Source organism: Prunus dulcis, chromosome 1 (genome assembly GCF_902201215.1).
Source record: "Prunus dulcis chromosome 1, ALMONDv2, whole genome shotgun sequence".
NCBI lineage: Eukaryota > Viridiplantae > Streptophyta > Magnoliopsida > Rosales > Rosaceae > Prunus > Prunus dulcis.
In genome coordinates, this window is record NC_047650.1 from 7,169,903 (window position 1) to 7,181,883 (window position 11,981).

At 34.8% G+C, this 11,981-nt stretch overlaps 1 protein-coding gene across 2 annotated transcripts; it reads left to right on the forward strand.

Moving 5' to 3' along the window:
• The first annotated feature begins 2,673 nt into the window (after positions 1-2,673).
• LOC117633023 (ADP-ribosylation factor 1) lies at positions 2,674-9,111 on the forward strand. 2 transcript variants are annotated; one of them, XM_034366692.1, is made up of 9 exons: positions 2,674-2,847; positions 2,918-3,132; positions 3,231-3,269; positions 3,498-3,560; positions 5,494-5,512; positions 6,572-6,683; positions 7,344-7,391; positions 7,703-7,833; positions 8,628-9,111. In XM_034366692.1, the coding sequence occupies exons 2-9, from the start codon at positions 3,030-3,032 to the stop codon at positions 8,659-8,661; spliced, it is 549 nt and encodes a 182-aa protein (XP_034222583.1). In that variant the 5' UTR covers positions 2,674-2,847; positions 2,918-3,029; the 3' UTR covers positions 8,662-9,111. The 2 variants fall into 2 exon arrangements, with proteins under 2 accessions (XP_034222583.1, XP_034222591.1); XM_034366700.1 differs by lacking the exon at positions 2,674-2,847 and having other exon boundaries at positions 2,991-3,132; positions 3,231-3,273.
• The last annotated feature ends 2,870 nt before the right edge of the window (positions 9,112-11,981 follow it).

The following is an 11,981-nucleotide window of genomic DNA, read 5'->3' on the forward strand; positions in this document are numbered from 1 at the left end:
TGTCTTTTCTAAAGGTCATCCTTTCCCCAATTGGGCTTCTCATAATATTCAAAAAGCCCAAGTCATGGGAGTCAGACCTTTATCTCGCACTACAAGTTAAAGGATTGGTAAGCGTGTTTTGAACCCCACGTGGGAGGCCGATGATGATTATCACATTTAATGACGACTTGACCTCCTTCTCCTCTAGTAAGAAAACAAGTCGTAACTGAAGCCCCCAAAACCAGGAAAGATAGAAATTGCCAGCTAGGTTTTCAAGTACAAAGAAGTCAAATTAAGAGAGTTCGCCGAAGGAACCCGACGGTTCTTGCCAGGATTCCTCCATCATTCCCTCTACGAATTGGTTAAGATCAGCAAACTAGCAGCTGACCTTGAACCACAAACCAAAGATCTTGTCGTAGTTCCTATCATTACAAGTTCCTCCATCTCTATAAATAATGAAGGTCTACTTCATAAGAAGGGGACTCTCTCTCCAAAACTAGATGCAACGTCTCAAAACAACAATTGAAAAACTCCCAAGACATCAATATGCCTGCTTATCTCTCGTAGCTCTACCACATCCATGGTATGATTTTTCTTTTAAGACGTTTTCTTGTTTCAATTCCTGTAATCGTTTGAGCTGGATTGAGAAATCTCCAGTACCTTTTCCTTTACTCTGTAATTCGGATTTGAGGATAGTTGGTGGATTAATTAAAGAATCTTTTGTTACTTAGTTTAAGGTTCAAAGTAAACATAAGTTGCAGAAGAATCTATATAGATAAAATTCACTTGATTATCTGAAGAACGAATCATGGATCATTTTATCACATAAAATTGGATTCCCACCCTTTTTACCCTTGAAACAATCCAGGAAGATTTGTATGTGGGCGCGAAAGGGGATAGGGACTGGAAAGGAATAACAAAGTTAAGTTGGGCTCGAAACTGCACCAGTGGGTCCGAACTAACTATTGATTTAGTTGAAAACGAGAAAATATTGAAGCAGGTTAATAAAACCCAGGTAGGGTTTTTCGTTGACCACAAACTTGGTCTTACTCTGTTGCCTGTTCAAATGCTGCTCACACTTGTTAAGGTGATATTCATGGAGGAAATAATATTGAAGTCCTCTTAATTGAGGCATATAAAAGAATCTATCCAGGCCAGTACCCCTCCTCCCCCCCCGGCCGAAGCATAATGGCTTGGTGGGAAGTCCAGAAATAAGGCGCAAACTCCATCAGCATCAATCATTCATATCCACACCAGATCTATATAGAATTCATGGATTTGCAGGATGTGGCCCAACGAGCTGGCAATTACGAATTGCTACTTAGGGAAGAAATACAAAGAAAGAACAACTCCAAGTAGGCGTATTATAAGAGCCCAATTCACCAGTTAGAAGTAATGAACGCATCGGAGGAGGAGGGCGAAGAAGTGGTCGGCCTCGAAGTAGCATTAGCTGAAATCGCTCAAATGAAAACTCCAATCACCTGCAAAGCAGTAGTAAGACCGGTGAAGGAACAACGAATTACCCCCGCTCGACCGGAGGATTCATTCCATACAAGCAAAAGCACAAATCATACTCTTTCAACCTGTCAAAAGCCGAAAATATCTTTGACGAATTATTACGGGAAAAGGCAATCAAGCTCGACGAGAAGCACTATTTCCTAAGCCAGAGGAGATGAAGAACAAAATGTTCTGTAAGTGGCATAATTCATTTTCACATGCTATTAACAACTATGTTCAATTTAGAGATGTCATTCAGGATCTCATCATCGAAGGCAAGATCCTCGTAGACAAACCAACGACCATGAGAGTGGACAATGAGCCTTTTCCTGCACACATGATCAGCATCAATTGGCCCGATAGACGCAACAAAAGAAAGATTGTTGTAGATGTCGGGGAAGGGGGGACATGAAAGTTACTATAGTGAGTAGGGTGTACTTATTAAAATTACATTTGTTTCACAATTCAATATATCTTATTTGGTCATATATATATATAAAGCAGAAGGCAGAGAATGGTGAAACATTCAATATACCAGAAAATGCCATTGGTTAATTCAAACATTAAGAATTAAAATTATTAATTAAATGAGGATAATATGGTAAATTCACATTTTTTCATATTAAAAAAATTAAAATTAAAAACAAAATCAGATAATAGGTCATACTTTTATGGAACATAACTACCCACATTATCTTTTCTCCTTTTCATCTCCGACCTTGCAGTCCTCACTCCAATCCTTGAGAACTAGGGGGAAGGTTCTTAGGATTTTTTTAATTTAAAACTAATTTCCCTAAAAATTTAAATTTATATTGTTTATTTAAAAAGGGAAGAAATCGTTTAATAATTTTTGGACCAAATTGCCCCTTAATAAGTAACAGAGGTTAGAAGAATTTGACAGAAATTAAAGATTATCCTCTAATTGCTTTAAATTGAAATCACAAGAGTAAAAGTGATCAAATTAAAACAATAGAGACTTTAATTGTAAAAACAATAAACCACAGAAACCAAAATTATAAAAATAATAAATTACAAGAACCAAAAGTCACGTTTTGGGTTTATATTTTGACTTGAAAAGAAAAAGTTCTTATTCCATGATCATCAAACAGTAGAATTTTGCCACGTAAGCCTTTCGGTCCCACTGGAAATGAAGGAGCATTTGCGCTTCAAGTACCGGACAAAATTATTTCTCCAAAGTCCAGACCGCGTTTCTTCCAATTCTCATGTTTCCCAATTTCGATTCGTTTTTCAGAGAAAATTGAAAAGCGAGAAAAGAAAAAAAAATTCTTATCTCCACTCCACCACACTTTTTACTAGTTTCTCAAATTCTCAACAATTCTCTTCAGCAGGCCCTCTCTCCTTTTTCCCCAGGCATGCAAATCTCAACTCTCTCTCACGCTCTCTACAGGATCACACTTTTCACACTCTGCTGGTTTTGCAGGGAGGTACAGGGTTCTGCGTTCGAGATCCGATCTCAGACCCCTCAAAGGCTCAAACCCAGTTGATCTCTGTTCCCATTCATGCGCTGAGGGAATTCAAATCGCAACACAAACATGGGCATTTTGTTTACTAAAATGTTCTCTTCCCTGTTTGGGAACAAGGAAGCTCGGATCCTTGTCCTTGGATTGGACAATGCTGGGAAAACTACTATTCTCTGTACGATTTCGATCATTCCGCGCTTACCATATTCATAATTTTTGATTTTTTGGAGTTGGTTTGTGTTAATTTTGGGTTACTTGTTGGATTTTCTGCAGATCGGCTCCAGATGGGGGAGGTTGTCTCCACGATCCCAAGTTGGTATTCCTTTTCGTTTCTTTGATTTTGATAGTTATGGATTTTTAAGTATTTGGTTGCTCCCAAGTTTTGAGAATGATGAAAATTTGAATATTTGACAGTTCTTGTTGATTTTCGAAGTCACTCTACCAAGTAAATGGTAGCCTAGAGAGTTTGTGCAGCTTACTATGTTCTTCAGTTTAAAAATTGGAATATTTTGTTGAATCAATTCTTTTACTTGGATGCAGCCATTGGATTTAATGTTGAGACAGTGCAATATAACAACATCAAATTCCAAGTCTGGGATCTCGGTATGGCTATATTCCCTATGCCGTATCTTCAATTGGCACAACATGACATATGCTACTTTGCTATTATATTGTATGAGAATAGTGACTTATATTAAGAATATACCTGAAGTCAGTAATTGGATGCACTTTTATTTGATTGATTTTAAAGAGTCAGTATGAATTTTAAGGGGGAACGCTCTGTATGAGGTAAAAGACTTGAATAATTATCTAATATCTTAGAAGGTCTTATCTTTATAATTATGATGTAAAATTTGGGTACGTAGTGGATAAGGAAATCATTACCAGGCCGGATTTGAAGCTAGTGTCCAGAAATCCTTCAAATTCTATAGGATCCACTTCTAAATCTGGATCACAGGACTGTTCTTAAGGCCTGCTTGATAACCATTTTGTTTTCTTTTTTCAGTTTTGTGCGAGGATGATTCTAAGTGTTAATTGAGAGTGATATTGCCACTCCAAAATGCTCACCCCACCCCAATTTTGTAAAAATTACCTACAATTGTATCCTCGCATGAAATTACATAGGAGAACAATATTGAGAAGAAAAAGAACTAAGGCTGCCATGGCAGCACCCCATTCATGGGGCGTTGCCTATGGAGTAGTGCTCACCCTGAGGACTTAATTTGAGGGAGAATGCATTTAATGGCTGGATTCACTTAAAGTAATTATTGATTTCAACATTTGTGCCAAATCCAACCATTAAATGTATTGGCCCTCAAGTTGAAGTCCCCAGCACTTCTAATTTTCCTTTTAATATGTATTCTTGCTGGGTTAGGAAAAGCAGATGCTGGGGTGAGCATGTTGAGAGGATCCTAAGAACCAGATCCAAATCCAAAGAAGTTGGTTTTACTTTTAACCAATGTGGGGATTCGTGGTCAGGTTTATTCAGTTTGGACTTAGGTTGATCCTATTTCAAAGGATTTGATGATAAGCTGATTTAAACTTGTCGGAATCACATGAAATTAATGTACATAGTTGTGCAGATGGTTTTGATGTGGTGTACTGGTCGTTCTAAGGGAATTAGGGTGATAAATACTGCTTGCTAACTGTTTTGTTAGTGCACTGGTGGTGTAAAATTTCTAAAATCACTGTGATTAATGGATTTTATTCGCATACTAACGTGAAATAAAAGCTACTACTAGTCTACCTGGGTTACTGGGACAACTTTCAGCTTGAATTGTTGAACGGTTTAGCCTTGAATTAATGAACTGGATTGAAGGATAGCATGAGTTGAACTCAAGCTATTCATAATTGGCCTAGATGCTTTCTTTTGCAACCACTATAAAAGGATGGTTTTATCAAAATGTGCAAAACAATTTATTGGTTAGTTATTAAATGAAGTGGGTCTAACTTCGATCACTGCCCCACTCTGCCCCTCCCTTTTCCCCCCTTCTGGTTACTGCTTGTATTGAAATCCTTACAGAAAACAAACTTATAAGTTGATATGAATGATACAAAGTCAAAAATCTCTGCACTTTGACTTTTGTGATGTAAAAGTTTACTCTCCATATTTATTTATTTATTATGGAATGTGATGGATAGTTTATGAGGATGCAAAAGCTTAACCACTGAATAGAATTATTATCTGGAGGGGTTTATTTATTTAGTTTTAAGGTCTGGCACACATTTTTTGTTGTTTAGTTTTCTTACACTACTTTAGTTCCTTCAGAAGTTATTCAAGCTTCTTGAATTTATTTTATGTTGTAGAATTTTCTTTTAAGCTACATTGTCTGCTACGGCCATCATCTTTTTGGCATATATATCCTGCCGGATGGTGGTAAATAACTCTTACAGCTTTTATGTACTTTTATGTGATAAGTTTAAAATTTTTGTTTTCAACTGACCTCTTGCTTATGTCATTTCTGTTTTTTCATTCAAAGAGATGGTTCATGATTTTATCTTGTTCTGATGAGTTTTGTACTTTGTGTTGATACAGGTGGACAGACAAGTATCAGGTATTTCTCTCTTTGACCAAATGGTTGTCTAATTTGTAATAATACTAATATTATTTTTCTGTGTGTTATTTCCAAGAGAATTATAATTGATAACACCTTGTAGTGTTCTGATATACTAAATGAATCTTGATTAGACCACTTATTTTAATAGTAATCTTTACTACAGTTTCAAAGGCAAATATGCACTTGTATTTTAAACGAGCAGGGTTTATTTTTTGAACTCCCTGTGAACTTTAATTGATTGATTGATTGATTGATTGAAGTTTTACGATACATATGGTGCTGTGTTGTATGATTACCATTTGATCTTCCATATGTTGTGTGGTTTCTCTAGTACATCACTTTGATTGTTCTGTATGCCTGAATTCTTTGTGTAAATATTGCACATTTTGATGGATTCTGTTAGTTTAAAAGTAAATACATGTTGACATATTGTTTCTCAATCCAAATTAATCTAATTTAAGAGTTCTTTAATGTCAACCACACATTATTAGAAACTTCAAGCAAAATATGTAATTGTCCTTGTACAATAGGGTTTGACAATGAATAAGAGGGGCATATATTATAATAGCCATTTTCTTTAGGTTAAAAGTGGAGTTATTTTGTATTCAGAAAGGGGTAGATAATGATGGTAGGTTTATATGTAAGTAAACATTGGTGGGCAAACATCTTGTTTTTAATTTTACTGTTATTAAGAGTTTTTGTAGTCTTTTCATTAAATGGGCGTCAAAGATGGGAATCCCCTTTATTAGCAGTATGCATGATAGCTTACGGGTTTGGTCAAGGTTTATTGCCCCTTTTTTTTTTTTTTTTTTGAATTTCTTTCCAGTAAGCAGAGCATACGCGGGATGTAACACATTACGAAAAAGGATTTTTAAATAAACTTCTTGGTATGATGTGCATCTTGAGCATGTTACCATGTGGTACTGAATCTCTATTTGTCAAATTTTGAGGTATAGGTTCTGTTGGGCCACTATGGATTGCTTTTGCATTGTTTCTCCCATTGACTTTTAAGTTAACCACAAGCTCACCAGCTTCTTATATGGTTTCGTGCCACAGGCCATATTGGAGATGCTATTTTCCAAATACTCAGGCCATAATCTATGTTGTTGATTCTAGCGACACTGACAGGCTGGTAATAGCGAAAGATGAGTTTCATGCAATATTAGAGGTAACTGGTTTTGGATTACATTTGCATATTTAAAGTAATTATTGGCAAATTTAGTGTGAATTTTGGGTGCTTCAATTATTGGCCTTTTCTGCGCTATGTATTTATCATTGCATCTATATCCTTGTAATTATAGTAATTTCTCTGTGGCTGTATATTTGAAAGATAAGGAAACCAAATAAAAAATAAACAGTATTATTGAGGGGATAGAAACAGACCTACTTGGGGTTTTGGGCATTTTAATAATGAATTGGCAATGATTGTAATGTGAGAAACTTCTGGTAACATCAAACTCCTTGCCTTGGATGTTGATTCCATAATTGTTCTATCTTTCTTTCTCTCTCTCTCACCCTCCCTCCCTTCCTACCCCTCCCTTTTTCTCATCTTGTTTTCTAATAGAATATTCTGTAGGACTAAGGGTGTTGAGTTGGTATTGAAAAATTATACTCAGTCCCTTGTTAGTTTTATGTTTGAAGTGTTCGGAACAGTGAACAGTGCTACTATCTTTCGTGTTCTTCCTTTTCTTTTAATATCAAATTTGTCAAATTTATGATTGGTTCCTCTGTTTTCCCTCCCATTTTGTTTGGCTTTACTTATTGATTGTGTTGGTTGTTTGTAAGTGCATTTGATTAGTCATCTTACTGCTTTTGAATCCTTTGGCAGGAGGAAGAGTTGAAAGGTGCGGTTGTCCTCATTTTTGCTAATAAGCAGGTTAGTACCATTGTCTGTTGGAATTGCTTGGTTCAGACCAAAAAAGAGAAAGAATTGCGTGGTTGGGGAAAAACTTACCTGTTTAATCATCAGAAAAAAAAAAAATGCATCCACAAGCTGACCACTGTATGAAAGCCTTTGTTAAAGAAAGAACAACCATTTTTAATAATAGTTAAGGGGCAGTGTGTACATCCTATGGGTCTAGGAGTGAAGCTTTTTTCTGTTACAGCAAGACTATGTAAGTTCAAATATAGTTCAATAAAATTTTCATTTCTTTGTGATTCTTTTTGTATTTCTTTTGGTTTATGTAGGATCTACCTGGTGCGCTTGATGATGCTGCAATAACTGAGGCTTTAGAGTTGCACAAGATAAAAAACCGTCAGTGGGCTATTTTTAAAACTTCTGCCATAAAAGGGGAAGGTCTATTTGAGGGCTTAGACTGGTATGCATTACTAATCATCAAAGCATTTTTTTTTTTACTGCCGCACAAAGAAAATATTTTCTTGCGAGTGAACATGATATTGAGGAATTGTCCGTACGTAAAATCAGTGTTAAAACCAAAAAATATATGTCAATTTCAGTTGGTAAAAGAATATTTTTTTTCCAATTGTTTAATTTCCACTTTAGTTATACATTTTTTTATATATTTATGTACTGTACTTTGATCCACATTTAAAAAAAGTTCCTGCAGTTTTAAATCTAGATAAGACTGAGCTAAGTGATTTCATATTGCAAGGAATTCTTTATGAAGAGCAAAAATTCATGCAAATTCTTGTCGGGTTATGTGCTCAATTCAACTCAGTCCATTATTAGCAGCCGCATGTCCCACAAAAGCATTAGTTGGTAGTTTAGTAGTTAACATGGTGTAGATAACGATGTAAGTAAACCTCGAGTATCATTGATATACATGTAAAAAATTTCATAGATACTCCCTTTTAGAATCTATGATTGTAAGACATTCCTGGGTCCTGCTTGATGATGTGTTCTGTTTGACTTTTGCTATTTGAACAATTTGCTAGCACTGTCCGGAACATTTAATTTATACATGATTATATATTTATAGATATATCTGTTTATTCTTTTTGTGTGTAAAGGTACTTTTAAGACTTTGTACAGTTAGGAGTGATGAAAGAGTTGTTAGGTCTTTGTTTTTTACTATTTTTCATTATCTTTAAATATTTTAATTGTTTTCCTTGGTTTCTAAAACCTAGTGGAATGAAATGCTTCTTGTTGTAGGTTGAGTAACACACTCAAGTCTGGAGGAGGCTAATTCATTGATTTTGGGAAATCTAAAAGCTTATTTCTGCCTAGCCAGGTCAGAATGGGGGGAATGACTTTCTGATCGAAAATTTCATTCAAGAGTGCAGTTATGTCAATTGATCTTCTCTGGTTTTTCTTTTGTTCCGATTTTGGAGTAAACCGCTGACATACATGTAAAATTTTTCATCATTGATATTTATTTGGCTCCTATTTTTGTAAGTTTAGTGTGTTCCTTACTTTTAGCTGCTTATCCTAGTTCTTGTTTTGGGTGGTGGCCTTGGACATGGAAGTTGTTTAACAAGTCTGTTGGTTGTCTGAAATTGAAGAGGCGAACTATCTTGGTTGTCACCTTTATTAATTAGGGCTTTGTCATAGTGCAGACATAAATTACAAGTTGTATAATTAAGTGATTGATATGACATCTTACATTTAAATAATCAATAATGCTATTTCTACCACATTTATAAAAAGATAATACTTGCCTCCTTCCCTGGAAGTAGGAACTCTCAGCTTGATTCAGCAGTACGAGTTCAAGCAGCTTTTATTAAGAAAAATATGTGTATTGAGAATGTTGAGGAAGAACCTCAACTAGAAAAAAGAAAAGTGAGTAGGAGTCATTCTTCAGAGCCTACTCTTGCTGGAGTTGTGCTTGTGGCTGGGTCAGATTCCATAACCTCTGCAAATCTCCGAGCTGCCTTTCCTTCGGCTTGTAACAACTTTTCTGTCAATCACAGTTTGACATGTGTGCATATATTTTTTGTGTTTTTGATGAATTGTTTTTGCATGTGTCAAACTGTAATTTACTGGAAGTAAGAATTGATTCCTTTTAGGAAAAGAGGGAAGCAGTATCCTAAATAATATTGATGACCACCTCTCTAAAAGAAGTGGGCCCCACTTGAGCTTCATACGTCTTGTTCAAGAATATGTTCTTCGTTGTTGCTAATGTGCTCGATTGACCATTTGGTAATGGTTTATTTATTTTCTTAATGGTTGACATAAGTTTCCTTGGAAAAACAAGTAACTGGACAAATTGTAAATCTAGATGACCTTGTGGCAATTGCGAGTTTTATCCGGATCAAGATAGTGTATTTCGGCTTCACTTTCAATACGGGATCAAGATAGTGTAGTTTTGATTATTTAAAAAAAAAAAAAAAAAGTTTAATGAAGTTATTTGCATGACATAGTTATTGCAGACCATGTTTGCTTTTAATAAAATTTCCAGTTAAATGAAATTAGGCATAACTCCGATCTATAATAACAGAACTGAGTTTTTGGTTTTTGTTCTTTTGACGAATCAATATTCTTAATTACTCTACTCTAATGTATGGAGAGGGGGATTGAACTCGAGTACAAGGGATGGGAACACTCCCTTAACCGATTGGTCTAATCCACATACGCATAGAATTGAGTTTAAAGCACAAAAGAGCATTATCCAAAACATCAACTAGATTGTGTCATTCAAAAGTCTCATTCTTGTAACGTTCATTCACACACTGACAGTATATTATTTTTTATTTGTGTTTAGAGAACGACATTTCATCTTGCCGTCCTCGACTTCGGAAAGGCTTTTATGATTTAAAGCGGATTTTATTCAGTTGGTTATGTAACAATTGTACAACTCTAACATTTTTTTTTTAATACAAGCGATATTTGGGGAGATTTTCACATTGCCAAGGAGTTCGAACTTAAGACGAGACCACTAATCTGCAAGTTAATGTCTTTTTTCACTGAAACACACCTCGTTTAGCAACATTTTTTTATAGAGGTAATACTCCAACAACATTGAGAAAATTTTCAATTAGGAGCATACGCCCTATGTTTCTAGCTTCACTGCGTTGTGGTGAGTAAAATTTGAGAAATGTTTTGGGGAGGCTTGACACATTGGATGTGTGGGTTGTGCGAATGCAAAAGTCCAAAAAAAATGGGGCTACTTATAAAACCTTTTAGCCTAACAATTACAGAAGCATAAAAGACTTTTTGAATGTTTAACAGATGCTTTTTCTAAAGTTTTTTTTATATAGCTTCTTTACCTTTTAATATTGGACATCTTTTACTCAAACTAATTCACTTCACCTAAACTGAACTTTTAGGGCTTGTACGGTATTTAACTTGAATCCAACTTTTTAAACTCAAAAACAGAATTTGAGTCTAAAACAAAGAAAACCTGTTTGGTAACCCTATTTTTAAAAACTCAAACCCAAGAACAACTAAAAAAACACCCCAATTATTAAAAATAAAAAATATATGTTTTTCTGTTTTTTTCGAACATCCCATAAGTTCTTAAATTTTTAAGATTTGAAAACAGTTTTCAAGTTGCATACCAAACAAGTTTTTGAATCTTAAAAATAGATTTAAGAACTCCTTGTTTTTTAGAAAAATTAAAGTTTTTGAGTTTTCTATTGGGAGATTCACTATTATACCCAATATGGGGGCCCAAATTATAAAAATACCCTATATAAAATGGACTTTAGAAACACACCCAAAACCCATTTACAACATAACAAAAAAGCTTTTAACTTCTTATAAATTACAAAATTGCCATCAATTTCTTAAAAAAAGCCCAACCCCAAAATCTCATAAAAATACCCAAAGCACTCAATAGGTCATCAAAGTAATTTAATAATCAATATTAAATTCAATAAGGCTAGCTATCATTTTTTGGGTTTTTTTTGGGTTTGTTTATAGGAATTCAATTGTTTAGGGTTTATTTATAATATTAGTGCTAGAAATGGGTATATCACTAAATATCTCTTTTCTATTTGAACATGATTAATTTTTTACAAAAGCAGCTTAGTGCTCATCGTAAAAGGGCACAATTTTTTACTCTATAGCGTCTCCAAAATCAATAGACCGCCCAATTGGTGACCCTAGTACATTGAGAGAGGAGCCTCCTACAAAACCCTACACAAAATTTACAGTTTAACTCACTTTCGAATAATGCAAAAAGAAAAGAAAAGAAAAGAATCACAATCAAACAGTCGCATGGAAAGTAACCTAACTAGATCGAAGTCCCCATCATTTTCAGTTGCTTCATTTATTACTTGGAGAGCTTGAGAAGAATGAAACATATGACTTATGAGTAAAAGACGTGCATTGTTTTATTTGCATGTATTTATAGCAGAGTGGACGCTTACACATACAACGTGTTTCACGGTGTTTTTGTCTTATTCTTAGTCGTAAGAAAGACAAGACAGAAAGAGTCCTTTGCTTATATACTGCTACTTCGATTCACATCATACAGCAAGCTTATGGTAATATATATTTTTGAATATACATATGTATATATACAAAGAGCTTCGTTGATGGATTCCTTAGATAAGAACATATTTT